This window comes from Accipiter gentilis, chromosome 12 (assembly GCF_929443795.1).
Source record: "Accipiter gentilis chromosome 12, bAccGen1.1, whole genome shotgun sequence".
Taxonomy (NCBI): Eukaryota; Metazoa; Chordata; class Aves; order Accipitriformes; family Accipitridae; genus Astur; species Astur gentilis.
In genome coordinates, this window is record NC_064891.1 from 34,644,906 (window position 1) to 34,666,872 (window position 21,967).

The window sequence follows — 21,967 nt, forward strand, 5'->3', positions numbered from 1 at the left end:
GTGTATATGAAATCCAAACTTGGTACAGTTGTCTGTAGACAACCTCATACCTAACCGTTATACCTATATGTAAGGGTTCATACCATTTTCTCTTTCATTTTATAAAGTTGTGCCTGATGTACCTGAATGTTTTGATTATCAATATGAATATTCAATCCTGTTTCAATCCTGTTTAGTTCTTATCTAGCCTCAAAGGCATCCTGTGGCTGTATTCTGCAGCATAATTATGAGTTGTCAGAGTTTTAGAAAACCTATTTTCAACAAAACAAAACTTGTTTTCATGCCAGGCAGAGTTTGAATATTAATCTAGGCTACAAATATTTGTACAAGTTCATGAAAGCACAAAGACTTCAAAGCTATCATGAATTGCATGCAACTCTGGTGCTCCATTGTGGTAATGCTGCTGGTCTTGCAACAGAATGATACAAAATATCTTTGAGATTATGTTAACACACTTTGTTAGTTGCAGGTATCTGCAGTTAGATGCAAAAATACATTCAGGATGGAGTTAAAACTGAGATGCTTTCTGTGTTCAAGTAATATCCCCCAAATGACTGAACTAATATTTGACTGAGAGCCATGTCTCAAATTTAAAAACTTTGTTATTTGGGGGCTATTATTTTAATAGATTAAAGCACCACAGTGCTTTAACCTGAATTTAAATTTGGCATGGCAACAGTACTTAAGAATTCATGCAGGCCTGGAGTACTGTTTGTTAATTGGAACTTTTAAAATTTCAGTGTTAAGTAAGTGTGTAGAAGAGAAGTGACAGAAAGGCCTGATTCTTTGTGATAACCCACTGCATCCCAAACTAGGAAAGTGTTAGCTGCAACTGTGGTTTTCCTCTGAAGTAAGATGTCTTCTATCTTATAGCACTTTTTCTCCCCTCTCATATTAGTAGTTGTTGAAAAATTAAGCTGGGTTCAGTGCACATTTGCCAATCCCAGGGGCCTGTATGGCACATATGTTGGAGACGTGCTAAGCATCATAACAGGATTTGCAAACTCAGAGCTGAGTGTTCATGTTTTCAGAAAGAACTGACTTATTCAAGCATGTTTAGCAGCTGTATTTCCAAGAAACAAAGGAAGGGACTGATGCATTGAAGGCCACGGATCTAGAAAAGTGTCCAGAACAATTGTTTTTTCCCCAGGTCCTGTACTGGGGGCTGGTAAGGCTGTTCTGGCACCTTCCCAGAAACTCTATTTACTTTTCCACCTTACTGGATTATGAGGAAAAAAGCTAAATGACTCCTGCAGCTGGTTTAGCATTGCTGTCTCACAGGGTTCATCTTGATCCCTGCAGAATCCAGCCTGTAAAATACAACGCCAGCATGTTGTGTCTTAGGCATCCTGCTGACACTACTCCGCTTATCTAATCGTACTAATATTGACATATGACTGCTTCTTCTTTATTCTCTGGTAACCCTTGTTCTTTAGATACATACATTATGTATCAGTGTAGATATGTCAATATAATCTGAGCTTGTAGCTTTCAGTCATGTACCGACCCTCCCCTGGGATCCTCTGGTGGACTTAAAGGTCATCACCAGGTAAGAGGTCACTACTAGGCATGTTCCTTCAAAACATGAATTGTTTCATCAATGATTTTGAGACTTTAAGGTTGGTTTTGATCTAATTTTAGAACAATAGAAAATTTAAATTTCAAAGTGTGTTTGCAGGACTTGGGGAGAATAGCTGAAATGTTTCACTTTGAATTTGTAAATGTAAAAATTCTTTTTTATAATGCTACAGTTCTAAATAAGGCTACCTCGAAAAAAGAACTCCAAACTGCTGAACTTCCCTTTTCTTACAAAATGAAGTTTAACTGATAAGTACGTGTAGTGTCTCTTTGCTTTTTTAAAAAACTCTCTCTTTTTTTTTTTTTCTTCAAAATTGCAAGAGACCTGTATTTTTTCCAGAAGAGTCATCTGGTAAAGATTATTTGAGCAATATGAGGCAATGTGAGCAGTATTCACTGTGAAGATGAATACCGCTCTCTTTTAAGAAAGTTTATTACTTCCTGTCTCTCTGCACACCTATCTTGGGTACTTTGAGTCATGACCCACAGCTGCCATAGGCTGGCTCAGCTCTCCAGGCACTATCTCACTTCATACCATCAGAAGCTGTAGCCCAACAGCTACTGGATTTTTAAGTTAGAAGTCTGTTTACCAACTGAAAATTAGAGATGGCCCTAGGCCAAAACTTTAGATTCAAAACAGCTTTAAGCTTTGACAGTAGAAATATGATCTAAATAAACTTGACCCTACACTAGCAAGGTGGGGACAGGAAATATTTCTAAAGTGTCAGTGGATTTTTATTAAGCTTTCTAATGAGCAGCTATGAACTGAAGATAGTTTCATCTGCATATCTCCATTCAAGACAACTCTAATTCTTGTTGTGGTTGAAGATCCTTAAATATCTGTGTATATTAGTAATTGAAAATGTAAGCAGTGAAGATTTTGATCTGATTATTTTATTATAGAGATTTTTGTTTTTAAAGATACTTGCTTAAACAATATTTAGTCCTAAGGAGCAAATATATCGCATTTCTTATCAGAAACAGGTTATTTTACAGTTTCACAGAGAGTGAGCTAATGACCTGGCTAGTGGAGGGTTGTAGAACGAGTAGTACTTCTTGCTGGGTGAAATCTCTTGCATAATGTTAACCTTTTGCGGGAGCCAAGCTTCTCAGGATAGTAAACAATACACAAATGGTACCGATAGTGCAGCCTCAGAAAATAAACTAAGTTATGACTGATTTACCATAGCAATGCCATTATACCTCTCATCCTTTGAGGTCCATATCATGCCCCTAGCACTTGTAATTCACTATTAAACTATTAAAATTAGAAGTCAAACTCTTCTGTAGAACTTGAGATCCCACTTTTGTGTTTGAATAGTTTACTGTACCAATAAAAGGTACTTTGGCCAAGGTGCCTTAAAGGAAAGATTCCATTTAATTCTGTAATTTCAGAAACTTTTCTACTATGATATATAAGGAAGTATTTCTAATGCTGTTCTATGAAGCCAAGCTTTCCAAAATGAGTCAAGATCTGCAGACTGATGAGATTCAGGCTTTTTATCTTAAGATTTTTAAGCCAAACAGTACGTTTTTTATTTGGCTTCTGTGGTTTTGAGTCTTCACAGTACCCTTTGACTATGTTCCTAGAGCTCTAATCCCTGAATTCCCTTTCAGTATTTGCAAGAGCACAGAATTGAGAACTGCAAGATTCCTAAGCTGGCAATTTTGAAAACTGAATATCTATCTAAGCATGCTATTTATCTGTAATTTATTTGCCTGTGAGGCTCTGGAAGTTAAAATACAGTGGCTGTGAGTGTTTGAGTCTGTCTGGCCAAGCTAAAAAGGAACAAAATAGAACTGCTGGGAATTCTCTTACCACAATGAAAAGAGTTAGGGAAAATAGGTGAAAAAAAGGTCCAATATTTTTACATATCTGCCTAGATACTTTAATTGCTGTATGTCATTTCATTGAAGGTGTGTTTAGTTACAGGATATCATTTTTTAATCCTATTTAAATATTTCATCCAAGTAAGAGTTGAGAGAAAAAGGGTGCAAATGTTAATCCAAGGGATGGGTGTGTCTATTTTACCTGCCAAACGACAGAATTATAATATGATTGCTATTTTCAAATAGATTTATTTCAATTGGTTTGAATGACAATAAACAGAGAGGGTTCTTCTGACTTTGAGATAAGTAAATAACACATACAATTACAAATCATGCTAGCTTTGATGTAAATAGCTACAGCTTCACTGAATTTCCTGAGAGAAACCCACTTCAGAGAGGATTTGGCCCTTCGGAAAACTGGAGAAGCTGATTGAGTGTCATCTTGCCCACTGGCAGTCACCATCTGGTGTGCTGGCACCTTGGGGTGGTTTAAATACGACAGTAAAGTTACGCAGGTGTAAGAAAAGCAGGAAACAAAACAATAGTGAAGCAGGACCGTGAAGTACTACTGTTGGGGAGTACTTGGTTTACAGTGTACAAACAGATTGTTCTTTCAGTTTGAAGAAAGAGAATTTGGCTCTGTTAGTATTTGGCTAAGCTTTATCAGACTTGACATGAACAAAGATTAGACTTTTTGATTGGGTCTGTACAGAATATACACAAAATTTGGAGTAGTCTTTCAAGTGCTATATGTACAGTTTGAAAGGTACATGGCCTCCGGTCTTGTTGTTAGTATGCCCTTCTAGTTATTGCGGTCTTCTTTGGTAACACTCAGTTTAGAAACTTTTTATTTCTTTTAAACTAGAGCAGTATGAATGCATCACTCCTTGAGGATAAGTTTTGGCTGTCTCTCAGAAACAGAGCAGGATTCGTTCTGCAGAGGATTGGCAACAGAGAATAATTCTTAATGGAATTATCCAGGACTTCCTTGAACTTTTCAGCATTATGCAAATATGGGCCTAAGAACTAATGCAAATATGAGTTTAATTACACTAATTTAAATAATCCTTTATATTTCTGTTACTGATAAAAAGGAAGTCTTAAAATAATCGATTTTGAGATTAACCTTTTGGCCCTGCAAAACAGAGCACTGACAAATCTTTTTGATGCAACCAGCAACCTGTTTTGATTTACCTGTTTTAACCAGTTTGCTGTTGTTTCCAGTTTATCTACTGTTCATAAGGCACTTTTGAAATATACCTTTTAAAAATTTCAGAATGCCTTCAATAATTGACTGTTACTAGAGCTGTGTTTAGAAATAGACACACTGAAGAAGAAAGTATAGGAGGTGCCAGTTCTGCTACTGACACAGCTGCTGCCTAAAGAAGAATCTTGTGATTCCTTTAGCAGCAAAGGAAATCTTGTGTTGATTTCTCTGGAAGAGACCCAAAATGCACACTTACATGGAGAGGTGGGTGGGGTGGAGCATCTTCAGCCACAGCTGGTGGTGTAACCAGCGCAGACGGGGACTGTCATTTGAAACAGCTCGCAGGTAAATTGTGCCGGGGGTCTTTTCAGCTGTCACCAAGGAAGTATGAGGGAAGCATGAAAGTACATTAACTATTTGGGCTCTAATTCAGAAAGAGTAACAGGTTTTCCAGTAGCAGAATTTATATGATTGTACCTCTATCTGGAGTTATATTTTTTTATTTCCTGGTAGTGGGTTACGCTGCTGGCATTTTTTTCCTGCTTAGATGCTTTGTGCATTGTGGTACGGAAATTGTTTATGAAGAATTCATCCAAAGGAGATTCGCGGCTTGTGAGGTATCTTTAACCGTGCCTCCTTCATAGTGCCGTTACCTAGACTGTTAACCAGACTGCTTGGCACACGCAGGACAAAATTCGGGTTTCGGAAAATTTGGAATGGGGGACAGCATCTCAGCTCATGTAATTCAGCACAGTTCCACAGAGGTCTAAATGAGAATGCGTTTAAAAAACTCACCTCTAAAAATGCGCTGTCTCTGCCCACTACAGGGATATACGTAAGAAGTTTTGTAACAGGCAGTTACAGAATAACTCGTTAATAGTACAAATCTCTCCTGAGCTGGAGCTGCCACTACACGGCTGCTGTCCTGAAGCGTAAGCATTTTCATCTAGACCACTGAGTGGCAGCCCCCGCGATAATACCTGTGACCGGTCGCAATTTCCTCAGATTGTTAAAAAGCGCGCGTGAAATAACATGCTTTTTTGGCGCATTAAACCTTCCTAAAATGGTAGACGAGGTACAAATCCCTGTCTCAACCTGCGGCAGGGAGGGGGCCTGGCCCGAGAGAAGCGAGTTGCCTAACCGGCTGCCAGCCGAACGGAACGGCTCGGCTCGTTCCAAGGTCCAGGTGCCTCGACTGTGGCGGAGATACTGCCGGTGAGGTGTGTACGGCGGGGCCCTGCCTGGCCGGGGCCTGGACCTTGGCCTCGAACTGTCCCACCTGGCCTGTCGTGGGTCGTCACGGCAGGTGGGCGCGGGGCCTGCTCGTGGGGCCCAGGCGGGGGGGAGGGTGCCCCGCGGCAGGTAGGGGAAGGCGGGCAGGCCGACCTCAGCAGGTGTAGGTCTGGAAACGGCGCGGGGGCAGTTCAGGCAGGACTCTGCCTCACGGACGCCTCTGACGGCCTTGGGACTCTTGGGCCCGGGCTGGCAGCAACCGGGAATTCTGCAGCCTCTCCCCCCTTTGCCGCCGCGTGAGGCCGTCTCCGGACAGCCCCCTGCCGCCCTTCTGTCGTGACACAGGGTTACGGGGGTGGTGGGGGGGGGAAGCCCTGCGGCTGCCCTCGGCCCCGGGGCGGGCGGGACTAGGCTGACGCTCGGTAAGCAGCCCGACGCCGCGGCGGGGACCGAAAAGCGGAACGGCCAGCTGCCTAGGGCCGGCGGCGGGGGGGTGGGGGCGGCGCCCGCCCCGTCCGGAGCAGCGGGGACGCCGCCGTCCCGTCCCGTCCCGTCTCCCCACTACGCCCCCCGGGGAGGGGCCGAGGCGGTCGGGCGCCGCTCCCGCCCCGCGGAGCCCCGGGAGCGCAGGCAGAGGCGGTGCGAGGGCGGTGCGGAGGGGCTGCGCCGTGCTGGGCGCCCAGCGACACTCGCCGCGTCCCGCGGGGCTGGAGATGCTGGCGCGGGCGGCGGCGGCGGGGGCGCGGGTCGCCCCGGCCGGGGAGAGCTTCGCCGACGACGTGCTGCGCGTGTTCGGGGCCAACCACAGCCTGTCGGCCGGGCAGCTCGCCGGGCTGCTGCACCGGCTGGGCGCCGCGCCGGCCCTGGGCGCGGTGCTGCCGCTGGCCCACCTGCACCACAACCAGGTACCGCGGTGGTGGCGGCGGCGGGAGCCGCTTCGGCTGCGCGGCGACGGGGAGGCGAGGGCTGGGCTGGAAACGCACGTCCAGGGACGAGGGCGCCGAGCCGGGTGGGCGGGCAGCTCCGTGGTTTCTTGCATCTCGTCGACCGTCGTGTTTCTTCACGTTGAAGCGGGGAGGGAGGGAGCAAAGGTGTACTGAGGCGCTGGGCTCGGGTTTCGGGCGAAGGTACCGGTCCGCTGGTGGGACCGGCTTGCGGCGGGGGGACCGACGGACGGGGGGGGGGACTGGCATCCGTGAGCTGCTCCCTGCCGCCGTGCGCGGCTGCCCGGCGGATTAGCTCTGCCTCTTCGTCGCTCCGCTCTTAAGCTGGCACTTTTCCTGGGTAGACAGCATTTGGCCGACAGCAAAAAGCTTATGAGAATCAGCTAGTGTTTCCCTCCGGGAGTCGTATGAGCAAACCTTCAGGGCTTGTTAAAATACAGTTGTGGTGCGGTAGCGCAAACTTGATTATGGACAGGGCTACTCGCGTAAAGAAACTTTTTTGGAATTTTTCACATCTTACATCTAAATTGAGGGCAAAGTGTACACCCATCAATTAATCTATTCAGACCTGTTTAAAACGGTGTTTAATTTACTCACTAAATATCATCGGAATATTACTTTTCATGAAAATATTTTACTCTGGTGTCTCCGTAAAAAAACTTGGACCTCGTTGCTACTTTTAAAGTCTAGGTAATTTCACATCTCTCTAGTGTCCTAGACTAAGTTTGTTTCCTTGAAGGGGAATCCTGAGGCTGGTGGAGATTTCCTTTTGCTCAGGAATCAGGAACATGAAGTCAGTCATGAAAATGAAAGGAAAGCAGGGGTGACTATTTGCTCTGGTTTGGTTCCACTCCCCAAGAAACAGAAGAGGCATGGTTCTAGGGACCTTGAGAAAATTTTTTTACATTTGGAGCAGTAGGTCTTTTGCTTGTTCTGTGAGGGAGACAAACCTTGGATAAGGTCCCTTTGTTTTAGAAAGAATGCCAGAGGTTTAATTGGGTGTTAATGCCACAAAATCAATGTAGTATTCAGCATAAGCACGGCAATATCTGCCAGAGTCACTGCTTTCAAATCTCACAAATTGAACACTGTTCCAACACAGTGTATTAAAACCATAAACATTCCCAGCCACAAAACTAAATACAAGTTTGCGGTGTTGAATATGGCTATGAAAAGGAGCTTTCTTTAAAAGGGCATAGAAATGAGTAGATTCTTCAGTCCTTCAGGTTTTCCCTCTGCAAAAGCACGTAGCTCTCGTACACAGGCTTTGGCACAGGCTACAGAGGAAAGAAAAAAAAAAAAAAGTAATGCTCTTTCTCATTACTGTAAATGCACGTTCCTCATAAGTAATTTGAAGTTTAACTGAAAAATTTTTTTACAAGCCTTTTCTAGTTGTGTCCATTTTGAATAATGTCTAGGGTGCCATACTGAAACGTGTATGCTTTTTTGCCGAGTTACTTGTATTCTTTCTTAAAATTGGTCTTACGGCTCCTCCGTCAGCTAGTACCATTTAAGCAAGTGCATTTTACCTCCTGGCTTTTGATCCCTCTCTGACATTAGGTATATCAGTGACTTCAGGCAGCTGGTGCATGCAAATGCATGCTCATATCAAGTAAATCATACATGATCATTTTCAAACACCGTGACTCTTTGTGCTTACAACTTGATAATTTAGAATAATCTACTGGTTATGACAGAATACATCAAGTGGCCTAATCTAACTGTGTATTGGAAGGCATCAGAAGCCTAAGGGATACCGATTCTCTATGGCGGAAAGCAAATACCTCTGGAGAGTGATTCAGGTCTTTCTCAGGTAGGCTGAATCCATTCAGGCTGCATAAATATCTGACTGTAGGAGGAAACACTTCAGTGTCCAGGTAGATGTCCAGATGCCTGACTCCCAGACCTTTCTTCCAGTCAACGCACCCCTGCTCTATCAGAGTCCCTCATCCAAGCCTGAAGTAATTTTTAGCGGAGAGCTGATCTGTAAGGGACAGGTGATACAGCGCTTCAAAAACTGACAGGAAGGAACAGTCTCTGTTCTTTTATCCCCGTATTAGTGTTTAGTTTTAATGTTTCATTCGTAACATTTTTGGTAAGCCTATTAATCTCACAAGAGAAGATCCACCAGAAGCTGATCCATTTTCTTAAAGATTGAGTCTGGATGTGAAGCCAGAAGATGATGGATGCATGATTTCTGTTTTCCTTTGATACGAGGTTGACATGAAAAGATAACGGAGAAGAAAAAATGATTTAGTTTGTTGATGATGGTGTTTGAACGTATACTCCTGTAGGCATTGATGGTTAACTTGCACCCTATGTTGTCCATGAAGATGCTAATTTTTTCCTGTAAAAGACAAAGAAAACAAAATTTTTGAGTACTGTTTTGGAATGTTTGATTTAACTGTCTCCAACTCCTTATGCTTTGGTTTCTTTTTTTTCCTTTCATCATGCACTTTTATAATACTTTGTGCATATATTTTCTTGCTCTTCAGTTTTTCTGTTAGGATTAAATTACACGTTCAAAAGTTTTGGTCAACATGGAAGGTAAAAGGGTATTGGAAAGAAAGCTTGTTAACATCACCTTTATTTTGTGCTTTGACATAACCAGTAGGTGCTAAAATCATGCTCAAATTTCCTTCTTTGACTTTTCTAAATCTATGTTTATGCTATTCTAGATGTTATGCCTGAGTACCGTGTTGTAATATAACGCATTTTAATTAAAAAAAACCCCAAACATTTGGGTAAAATGAAGTTAAAATATTTATTAATATTCATGATCAGATATAATAAATTTTCACCTCAAGATGAGTCAAAACCCAGTAACTTTAGTGTTTCAGATAGACTAGAACCAGGCTAGTATCTACTTTGATTTTGGTTTTTTTGGTAGTATTTCACTAGTTCAAACTTGGGCTTTTTGAAAGAAGGGGGAGTGGTCTGACAGAGTGTGGCTAATGGTCTTGATCCAACACCATGATCTGATGTTGCCTGGCCAGTGAGAAGATAAATAGGCTTAGTTGTTCTACCCTCTAAGTGTCTTATTTCTACAATATCTTCAGCAAATTTCAGCATTCATGGACAGTTTTCAGCTCCGAGCATGAACAGGTGCCTTGAACATGTTGGGGTGTGTATGAAATCCCTGAAGCACACAAGTGCATTCAAGCAGCTTCATCTGGTTTGATTCTTTCTCGTGGAGTGCTGCCTATTGAAGGCATAGTCATCTCTTAGCATCCAGTTCTTACGTGTGCTGAGTGACAAAAAGGTGTCACCACATCAGCATTAGATGCTTTAATTTGTTACAGTAAGTTGAGGAAGTCATAGTGATATGTCTCTATTTTGCCTTATCCAGGCTCAGGCTAATTTTTTTTTTTAAAAAAAAAGCTGGTCGGGTAGGTATTCACTGGATTCTTTCTTTGCTCTTGCTACTGTGTGACCCACTGGTCAGCCCTGGTGTGGGCTGGGCTAGTATTTAATCTGGCAACATCTAGAAACTGCAGTCAAGGTTGCTGTTGGGTATCTTAGTACTTCACATGTGGAATGCTACAGATAAAGGTAGAGCAAAGATAAGAATATGTTAGAGGATCAGAAAAGGGACTGAGGCATTTGCAAGATGGTTGTTACTGTAGCATTTTTTGTAATTTTCCAGTTAGAGGTCATCTCTGCATTATTTTTGTCTGAGCAGTTATCCCATCCTTTCCTTCAAAGGATGTGGTGAGCTGGCATCTGCTTTTCATTTATAAAGATACTGACGTAAAGAGATTCTAGATAGTTGGGCATGACTTTATTTCATTTACCATCTTAAAAAAAAATAATAATCCCATATTGGTCAATCATTTTTGGGAGAGCCTTACCAGGAGAAAAGTAAACATCTGTTTGAATAACCCAGTTGATGGTTTAATTTTTTTAAGTCTGAATACTTTGTAATTGTGTAAATTTTACTGACTTAAGTCTTTCCCAATTTTGATGAAAGCATTTTTAAAATGATTTTTTTAACAGTTCAGGGACATGAGCAGTTGTGTCATATCTTTTTTTGCAATTGTTTATTAAACACTGGGTGACAGTCACATTACAGCCAGTCGCCTCACCTAATCTCTATAACAAGGCTTACTGAATAGCAGGGGACAGACATGATGGTAGACTTGGTGAGCTGGGACATCATTCCCAGTCCCCTATTCCATGAGGCTATATTTCCTTTCTGCTGAGATCATCCATCAGTCTTACAAAATAAATAGCTTATGTTTTTACAGCAGTGTGGCTGTCTTAATGTATTTATTCTCCAAAGATAAATGCAGAGTTTTGCAGTGTGCAAACATGAGTAGCTCCAATCCAAGGCTTCTAATAGGCTTAATCTTTTAATTAATCCTTTAATTGTGCCAGTGAACTCATGCAAGCTTGCTTTTTAGCTCTTGGATGTATGTAGGAGTTTACTGAGAGGATGAGGTGACTTATAACAATGAATCATTTATAGGAATCATTATCCTCTGGGTTTGTCCCTGATGAAAATAATAATAGTAATTAAATAAAATGCTGTTTCTCATCTTCACATAAAAGAGCTCTTGTCCAATGGTATTTCTTGCTTATTTGTTTCTATGTAGCCAAAGTCACAAGTCTCAAGTTTACTAATGCATGCTGTGTCTGATTTATTCTCTCCATAATCTGTTTTTCTACCTACAACATGGTTTGGATTTTTGTGAACTAATATTAATACTAATATATTAGTATTTTAAAATACTAGTAATCCATTCTTTATTTATAGGAACGAGATAGTTAAAGATGATTTCTCTTAGAGATAGTTATGCTACGAGTTCTCAGCTCCTGCTGGCTTGTTTTTCTAAGGGCTTTTCACTGCAGACTTCCAGAAATGGCTCTACGAGCCAGTAATACAAGAAGCACCATATAGGAACTATTCCTATAGACCACAACTATCCTATCTTTGTTTCACACTGGATGCATTAGCCATGTATTTTGCCTTATTCCATAATGCAGAGTTAACGGTAAAATGTTTAGACACGTGACCGATTTAGAAAGCTCCAGAGGTTCATGTATTGGGCTGTTAAAGACTGTATTTTCAGTGACGATTTCTCTCTGCACTACTTCCATTGAGTTTAAATGGAGCAACATGCTTTAAAACAGAAAAAACATTTTCTGTTATCTAGCTATATTTATTTTGTATGTGATACTTTGACATTAGCATTGACATTGAAAGATGAAAGTATATGCACATCACTTTTATATATTTGAGTCTTTAATGTCTCATGGCCTTAAAAAATTTATACTTGCATTTAAGTTCAAGCATGTACTTGAGTGCTCTGCTAGACTGGGTCACTAAAGAGGAAGGACAGAAACATCCTGGATGTAGTTTAGCTGAAGTCACTTGAATAGGCCTGCATGTTCTCTTCCTCCAAGCTAAATCAGAGATAGTCACATTCAAATGATGTGTGCATGCCTTTCACCTTTTGGACAGTGTTAGAAAAATATTTATTAACGGAAGTGGAAGTAGCTCTGTTGAAGTAAATGACTTGCAGTTGCTTTGGCTTATCTCTAGAACGAATTTGCTTTATAAATAATAATCTTGAATAATTGGAGGACTGCTGTGGAATCCGAAGGCTAGCAAAACTGAAAAGAGTAGGGAATGACCATTTGGGGTTTTTTTGCTAAGGCTTCCAGTGCTCTACATTTACAACCACACTGAGATTTGCTACAGGGGCATTTATGCTTTAACTTGATGTCTCATATGGAAGGAAAACGTTTGACTTTTTTTGTCTTGAGACTTAAACTTGGTATGTGTTTGTTGTACAGCAATAAGCCAAATCACTTTTGTTTACACCCAAAAAAGAACACACTTTCCTTATTGGTCATTGTAGGAAATAATGAATGTGAATAAATGGAGACTGTTAGATGAAAGACTTCAGCAGTACAGAACTGTTCATATAAAAATATCCCATTTTTCTATAGATGTATATTTCAAGATATTTCATGGTTTGTCTTGTATCTTTTTGGTTGAAAATAATGAGCAGAGCAACAAGCCCTGCCACTGGCCTGGTTTAGCGCTGCCAAGTACATTTATCCTTGACCCATTAGATACTGTTATGTCCTGAGCTGAAGGCAAAGTGAAGATCCCAAGTAAGAGTTTATCTCATTGGAGTATGGGATGGTTTTACAAAACAACATTTACTGTTAACAATTATTGTTATAAATTGAATGAAAGGTTTTGAGTGCTGCTAACGTTCAGACCATTTTGAAACAGCTAATTTGGGGAGATGAATAAGAAGCATTCTTGTAAAGTAGAAACGGTCACTTACATGAATAAGAAGTCACTGAATTATCAATCATTTGTCACTGAGATTTTAACTGTATCTAGTCTGCTCTTAAATTTTCATTATTTTGTGATTACATGAGATTTTAATTACTTTGAAGCTATTTTTTTAAATAAATTGTAAAGTTTAACTGTCCTGGTTCATGGAGCATAAGATTTGCAAATGTCTATTTAGAACATGTTTCATTGATTGTGATTTTATCTTACTTAAAATACTTTGAATCACTTCTGCGTCACATTAAGCAATCACAGTGTTTTCATCCACAGCATACAAACACTGTGTATGCTTCCTTGAAAATGCATTACAGTATTTTTATGTTGTAATTCTTGGATTTCTCAGTGTATGACTTATTTTTTGTTTTTGCAATAATGTATTAAGTTGGCAAAATCTCTTTTTGTTCCAGTGCTTGACGGGTGAGGAAATTTTTTCTTTGCATGGGATACCCAACAACAGTCACATCTCAAATTCAAGCTTCTCTACAATATGTCCTGCTGTTTTGCAACAGCTAATTTTTCACCCGTGTGATCATCGGGAGAACTTTGTGGATACATCTAAACCACATTCTTTACAAGGTTAGTTAATATTAATTGCATTAATACTGCGACTGGAGTGAGGTTTTCTTAGGGGAATGGTAAGCATTTATCTATACGTTAACAGGAGTGTCTTGTTTAGGAGGATATAGTTGTAAAGTGGGAACATAACCTTAAAATGCTGTTTCAGGTCAGCGGACTATCTAAACAAATACCCTATCTCTTGACAGTTACCTATTCAAAATGTTTTAGAGAAGGGTGAAAGAACCAAGTAGCTAGTTGCTACTTGGAATAAGAGCAATTCCCCTTGGAATAAGTTGCCCATTAAGGGAAGAGTCTTTCTGACCAATTTTATTTGGATAAATGATTTGTGCCTTGAAGCATAAGGACTCACTAATAGCTGGGTAATAGGAGAGAAGGTGGGAGTACAGAAGGGAAGTTTGTACTGGTCATTTGCAGTGGGAAATCAGACTTCATGGGATGTGCATGTATCAAGGCAACTCAAGGTAAAATTATTTACTGCATTCAAGTGAAGTTATTTGCGGGGGGAAGTCATGACATCAGGGGAGCTAGTGACTGTTTTATTGAGGAAAAATACTCATATTCTTTCCAAACCTCAGTTCCTGCTTTCATGTCATCATCTGTGCTGCCCCTTCTATGTGGAACATCATCACACGGCTGAGTCGCCTTAATCTTCCTTCCTCCTACTTGCTATTATTTCTGTATTTATTGTGACAGAACTGTACAGTGCAGTAAAAAATGTAGGAGAGGGAAGACTCAGCTGGCTAATGAAGTCACTTGTTGCACTAATAAGTATCAAATATGGAATGGTCTATTTATTTGACTCGGTATTCCAAATAAATTTATTGTTCCAAGGGAGTCAGCTGAATTAAAGTTAAAAGTTAGGATGTTGGATGAGCAGGTGCCTAATGACAGTATTTATGAGCAGAGGTAAAGCAGTGTTTTTCATAAATTTTGAAGTTTTAGTATTAATAACTTTCTGATTAATATAAGTGATGATATTTATTAAGAATTACAGATCATTCCTAAAACGTAGCTGTGTCAGTGAATAATTAGAATTATATTTGACTAATCACTGAAACCATGGTATCAATTTACCATGGTTGTTCTAGTTTGCTTATACCATATAAGGGCACATATCGTCAAGAAGTCCATAGTATCTTCACTGTCTTTCTGGTTTTTTTTTTGTTTGGGGGCTGTTTAAGTAGGTTGTACATGGAAAGCTTGGCCTATAGTTAACCTCTCGAGCTGTTTAGACCATCCCTCTTGTTTTTCTTTTATCCTTCCAGCTCAGAAGCAATGTCCAGTAGCCAGATAAGCAAGGCAGCCCTCTCCCTGCCCCTCCCTTGGCTGCAGCACAAGAAATCTGCGAGGCCCGTGGTTAGGGTATTTTAAAACGACAAGTCTATGAGGCTGTGACACGTGGTGGTACCTATTTTGAAAGGAGATTCACAGAAAGGCCCGGTGCCAAATGCAGATGTTGATTTTTGCACACCCCCACCCCATTCCAGAATGAATCTGTATTGTAGCAGCATTGAGACCAGCTGATTTCAATTACTACCCATGAAGCAAAATCCTCTGTGCATGTTTCCAGCTGCACTAAACATGAATTTTCTGCCCAAAGTCCCCCACACACTTAACAATATTCTGTCTTCCAAAATATGAACAGGCAAGACATACAGAAGAAATTAGAACAGTAAGCTTTATGGGACAGCTACTTGCAATAAAAAAAAAAGTGCTGCTGAAGCACAGTAGAAGTTAAAAGGCAGCATATAGCATGTCTTTTTCCTTGGGGTTTGCATAAATCATGTCTAACCTAGCTGACCTGAGGTGCACACTCATGTCCTTACTTTTCTTGCTTCTCTGAAAGATAATAAGGAGGTGTATAGAGCTGCATGAAGTAGCTGGAAATGCCCGGTGGCATTCCTTCTGTCCAAGGCAAACAGGTTCTGTGTTCTCTGCTTGGCTTCTTCAGAAAGGTATTCATACCCTTATTTTCTCTTCATCCTAGGAAAGGGCGAAGGAAGACCCTGAGCCTGCCTCAGGAAGATTACTTGTATTCCTGCCATTTTATTTTTTTGATTTCTTGTGGCTTTGGATATCTTGGCTGTCTCTTTGTTGGGGCCACAGTTCTAGAATTGGCAAGAAGTTGACAAAAGCTGACCATGTCACCAGTGTCAGGGGGAGTGAGTGTGCATCCTGAGTGGAACGCTCTGCTCTGATACGTAAAGTCAGACTAGCCAGCTTTCTGAGATGCCTGGACTCATGAAAAGCTTAGTGTGGATGGAGTCCTAGTGAATAAAACCAATTTTGAGACAGCAGTGCATACATGATATTGTAAAATATGCTCCATAATGCAGAAACTTTGGCAACATTGATTGTCTTGGAATTTTATCACTCCCACCCCCACCGCAATTTGTGGTATTTTTCTTGAAGTACCAGTTCCTGTAATTACGTAATTATGGGGTGATCTTTTTTTTTTTTTTTTTTTTTTTTTTTTTAATTTCCAATTACACTTCAGGTCTTTCTGAACTCAAAGGAAAGCTTGCCACAAGGCCCAGAAGCACCTTCCTGGAGAACACATAAGAAAGATCTTAGATTTATTTTATTCCTTTAAAAATTTCATTAGTTTAAACTAGTCCCCATACTACTGAGGTTCATTGCAGGATCTGTGGAATGCCTAGGGTGGATAATACTTAATTTATTCTTTCACTGTCTGAGGTTATTTAATAGCTTATTTTAATTCTTCCTTATTCTTCCACTTTGGGTGAGTAAATCAGAAACAAAATATCAATATGTAAAATCCCAAGTTCTTTGGGCCATCCAGATCTAGGACATAATTTTAAAAGTAAAATCACATCGATCTTCTGGCACCTCTAATCCGTAGTAAATAAGGAAGAATAAAGGCTTTTCCTTTTCCTTTTTTTTTTTTTTTGTGTGTGACAAAAGGGGATACATACCAGTGGATTAGAATATGTCCCTACTTGTGAGCACAGGTCCTTTAGTACGTTAGGAGACATCTCCCATTGCATTAAGTGTACAAAATGGTGACAGTTGTATCATTCATAACATGTACTTCAAGTGAATTGTCCCAGTATGTTTTGCTGTTCTGAACAAAGAGTACCAGCATGAAAGTTAGACCATTTGTTAATGAAGCATATAGTATTGTGAGAACTTCTCTCACAATTTGGCAATAACTTATTTTTCTGTGTGTCCTGGTTTCAGCTGGGATAGAGTTAATTGTCTTCCTAGTAGCTGGTGTAGTGCTATGTTTTTGAGTTAGGTATGAGAAGAATATTGATAACACACTGATGTTTTCAGTTGTTGCTAAGTAATGTTTAGTCTAAAGTCAAGGATTTCTCAGCTTCTCATCCCCAGCCAGCCAGAAGGCTGGAGGGGCACAGGAAGTTGGGAGGGGGACACAGCCAGGGCAGCTGACCCAAACTGGCTAAAGGGGTATTCCATACCATGGGACATCACATCTTGTATATAAACTGGTGGGGGTGGGGGGATCGCTGCTCAGGGACTAATTGGACATCGATCGGTGGGGTGGTGAGCAATTGCACTGTACATCATTTATATATTCTAATCATTTTATTAGTACTGTTGTCATTTTATTAGTGTTATCATTATCATTATTAGTTTCTTCTTTTCTGTTCTATTAAACTGTTCTTATCTCAACCCACGAGTTTTACTTTTTTTCCCGATTTTCTCTCCCATCCCACTGCAGGGGCGGGAAGTGAGTGAGCAGCTGTGTGGTGCTTAGTTGCTGGCTGGGGTTAAACCATGACACTGTGCTTGGTTTTAAGCTCCATAATCCCATCACTTTTCTCATCCACTGATCTACACACACAACTTGTAAATTTATCCTCTTTGTCTTTTGTTGTAAAAAGTAATTAGCACCGGCTTTTTAATTTTTTTTTTTAAACTTGTTCTAATTTCATGTGTCTGATGAAGTAATTTGGGCAAGTACACTAAATGCTTCATATCTGATAAATGGGGTTTTTATTTTGTTAACTCAGTTTAAAATGTATGTTTTGCACAGAATAACTTGTAGTTGTCATCCATATACTAAACTGAAAGAGGCTTATGCTTCTATAGTAATCCCAAAGTGTAAACAGTGGTTTGTGACTCATGATGGCATTGGAAGCCCATTTGTTTATTATAGATTTGATTCCAAAAAGATATTTACAAGCTTAATTGTCATGTATTTTAATGGAAATTAATCTCCTGTGTAGCTTAGTGAATCTACCCGTATCTAGTTGTGTGTTTTTCCCTCTGTCTCTCTCAAAAATGGCAAATGAATGTTCTAATTGGCATTGATTTACTTTCTGCAAATGCTTTAAATGTTTCTAATGCTTTCTGTTCTTGACATCATGTAAAATTCATTACATCTAAAAATTGTGACACTGTGCAAACAAAGTAGAGTCATCCCAGCTGCAGGTGAGGAATCTGGTTTAGTGTGTTTGCTGATTGGGTTGCAGGAAAAGTTAGGCTGCAGATTGTAATCTGATCTGTTAGTTTCTGCTATGCACAAAGGAATTTATGGTAACTGCTCTACATACATATTGTAAAGCTTATAATGATGCAACTTGCTGGATTATACCACACTGTTCTCATATAGCCAACATTGTGTTGGCTTTTATTATTCATGTTTTATTTTTATAGACAAACCCGCTGTCTATGTGGTAACTTTGTGGTTCTGTGACATCACTTGAGGCAGTGTTGTAGACCTCCTCAGTGCAACCTTTAAAGCTTTTTTCTCTGTGCTCACAGGGACTCGAGATGTCACTAGGAAGAACAGTAGTCATGCATAGAGGCACAACTTTGTGTTGCTTATGAACAACAGCAACCACTCCCCCACCCCCAACCTATAATTCGGACTCCAGAATAATTATGGTGTGGCTCTGTACAAGTCCTGGTGTCTGAACTCTAAAAATCTGGGACTATGCTTATGATGAAGGAAGCCAAGTTATGGTGAACACTGATGCATTCGACACTTCTTAGGAAAAGTTTTCCCCGTTGTGTGCCTAAATCACATGTCCATCTTTTTGAACCTAGAACCTCTTTTTTTATATGCTTTCATTTCTCTATTATAATTGTCTCTACTATGAGCTGTCTGCCACCTCACCTGTTTGATGAGCAGTGATGGGCAGCATTTTCAGCCAGCAGAACTACTTTGAATTAGAGGAGAAGGAGGACTGTTAGGAACAGAAAGTTACCACCTCAGGATGATTTGAAGGAGTCATCCTTTATCAGGAAGGATTTGTGAATCCAGTACAGCCAAGATAGCAGACTTTCTATCTTGGAGTTCCTTTGGAGAAAATGACAGTTGGATCTAACCCTGGACTAGTAAGAAGTTTTGTCTTATGTCTATGCTATAGCTACTTTGACTGTTGGCCTAAGCCTGAATTTTTATTCTTCACTGGCTGTAGAGAGACCTGATTTATACTAGCAGCAGCAGATAGGCTATCCCAGATCTTACACTAGTACAGTTTCCTTTTTTAATAGTCCCAGACAATGTTTCCAGATACTTACTTTCTGCAAGTATGCATCTTAAGTATCTATGCATTTTAAGATTTTTGTGTTTGTGAAATATAATTTCAACCAGGGAGCCACTCTTTTTCCCAATTCCATGCCAACTTAGCTGTTAGAAAAATCATGAACAGCCCGAACTGGGTGTTACACTAAAATATTTTATTTTTCTGCTTGTTTATCCACAGTTTGGGGATTTGGGTTCCTGGCTGTGACTATCATTAACTTGGCATCACTTCTGGGATTGATTTTAACTCCTCTCTTAAGGAAGTCATATTTCCCCAAGGTTTTAACCTACTTTGTGGGCTTGGCCATTGGTACTCTCTTTTCTAATGCAATTTTCCAGCTCATTCCGGAGGTAAGCAAGGGGAATCATTATTTGGTTTGCATACTAGTTTCTAAAGTGTATTAATTTTTAGAAGCATGCTGCAGTGGGTTTCTGTGTGTGGGCTGCAATCTCCAAAGAGTTGTGGGTGGGCCTCAGTGCCATTAGCTACCATCTCTTTCTGGCTGGGTGAGCAGAGCCATCAAGATCTGTGTGTAGTTGTGCCACGGGAAAGATCAAGGATTATTCTGCTTCTAGACAGAGAAATGCATTGGATAAAATGCTAGTGAACTTTAATGGGCTACAGGTTAGACCTTCCTCTTCTTGCACTTCACTACTACGTTCTGTATGTAAAGTTCTACTGAATTCAGAGACGGTTAACATTTAATCCAAGTTAAAAAAAAAATGTAAAAAGAATAGGATCTTTCATAATTTCAGCCTCATGGAAACTCATGGTCAGTAGAAAGACAGTCTGTATTTTAGAGGAGTATCTGTGTGTGTGTGGCGTTTGTTTTTTCTGGAAATGTACTAACATTACAGACTAATTTGCATTGCTTTTTTTCTTCACTGTTAGGCATTTGGGTTTGACCCAAAAGTAGACAACTATATTGAGAAAGCAGTTGCTGTGTTTGGTGGATTCTATATTCTCTTCTTTGTGGAAAGGATTCTTAAAGTGATATTGAAGATCTATAACCAGGTAATGAAATGTATCACTAACTGAACAAGCCTTGCCTTGAAGTACGTGTTACGTTTTATGAGATACTTGATAGTTTAATAAAATGTGGTGGTTTTTTCCATTTTATTTGAGGAATTCAGCCTTACCGCATGTTCTGATATATCTGTTTAAAATCCATGTGGATAGGGGAAGCAATCTCACTTTTTTGAGGGACTTAAAAGCAGAACTGGGAATAGAATCCAGATGTGAGTGTGGTCTGCTGTCACTGGCGTATGCTGTAGTTGCTCTCAACGGCCAAGTTGTTGCCGTGCTAGATAAATGCATCAGAAAAAAGTGGAAATATGTAAGAGCTGGAGAGAACAGAGTCTGCCCCTGGAGCTCTCCTTTGGGCAGGAGAAATCAGTGTAACATATATACCTTATTAGTAATCTGTAAAGTGTAACTGTGCTGACAGTGCCTGAATCTCACCATCAGTAACTTCAGCTCTGTGTTTCCCTGTGCTTTGGTACACAGACTTGCTTTAGTGACACTGCAGTTATCCCTATTGCACAGGGCTCTGCTACCCCTATGTCAGAGTACTTGTTTTCTGTGTACTCACACGAGTGAAGCTGTATTTGTCTCAGAGAAGGGCCTCTCAAAATTTCTGGTCCTCTCTGCTCACGTCTTGTGAAGGAAACTGTCCTGTCTTCCTACTCTTACCTTATTTAAGGTCCACCCTCCCAAACTGTTGCTGATATTGAAGATTATGAAGATCATCTGTCCCTCATTTGTAATAACTGCACCAAAGAAATAGATAGAAAAAATGAATTTGTCGCCCTTTATTTTTGGGAACAGTTGACAAAGGCTAATAAGCTCTGTTGACAAGCAGCCACGAATAACTAGTAATCGTTGATCACTTATGGTCAGGTGTTCAGCTTAGGAGGTTCTATATAAAGGTATAAAAATGAAAAATCTTCACATGTATTCTGATTAGCTAAAAGTAAGAGATAAGTTAGGAACTTAGATACGTTTGGAGTTCATTTAAACTGCTGCCCATTTAAACATTTACTTGGTGTTGAAAGTAAGGCAGCATGAATATGATGCCCTCACCATTTCTTTTTTGGTCTCTATTTTCTTATGTTTCTTATTTTGCTTTTGTTTTAATTGGCTACCTACTTATTTATTTGTCACCTAGACTGGCCATATTGACTCCGAAAATGGCGAGCAGAATTGTTCTCCGGATAAGACTAACCCACCCAAACCACTATCATCCAGCAATGGAGGGACGTGTTATGCAAATTCAGCTGTCATAGAGAGCAATGGAAATCTTGGTTTTGACAGCATCAGTGTGGTCTCAGCACAGGTATGAAAATTGTGTCTATTTACTTATTTTATCCCTGCCAATTATATATCTGAGGGGAGAGTTACTATGAATTTTTATTACTTTTGTCAAGTTTTTGTAGACTTAGAGCTTATAACTTGCTTGAGTCCTATAAAAAAAGTGGGTTTTGGGGGCAAGCTTACAAAAGCTGAATGATGCATTCGGTTTGTGGCCAACAAACGACCTAATTAATATCAGTGTCAGGATGAGTAGGACAGAGATATATATTTAATCAGATAATTCAGTTAATTTTGATTTTGTTGTTGTTGTTATTGTTTTGCATAAAGAGTGGTAGCGTGTTGTAGTGTTGCATGATCCATATTGTGCTCCTGACTATGTAAAGCTGTAAGTGCGAGAACCTGATTCCTCTGAATTAATGATTAATGAGGAAAACTAAATACAGTAACTTTC

At 40.2% G+C, this 21,967-nt stretch overlaps 1 protein-coding gene across 3 annotated transcripts in view; it reads left to right on the forward strand.

Moving 5' to 3' along the window:
- Nucleotides 1–21,967, forward strand: part of SLC39A8 (solute carrier family 39 member 8) — a 65,169-nt gene that overhangs the window by 32,642 nt on the left and 10,560 nt on the right. For 2 of the 3 annotated variants that reach the window (XM_049815302.1, XM_049815301.1), the window contains exons 3-6: nt 13,513–13,681; nt 19,384–19,553; nt 20,095–20,217; nt 21,371–21,538. In XM_049815302.1, the coding sequence (XP_049671259.1) occupies nt 13,513–13,681; nt 19,384–19,553; nt 20,095–20,217; nt 21,371–21,538 (630 nt within the window). Of the gene's footprint in view, nt 1–6,561; nt 6,754–13,512; nt 13,682–19,383; nt 19,554–20,094; nt 20,218–21,370; nt 21,539–21,967 lie in introns of those variants that run through there. The other variant, XM_049815300.1, reaches the window with a different exon arrangement.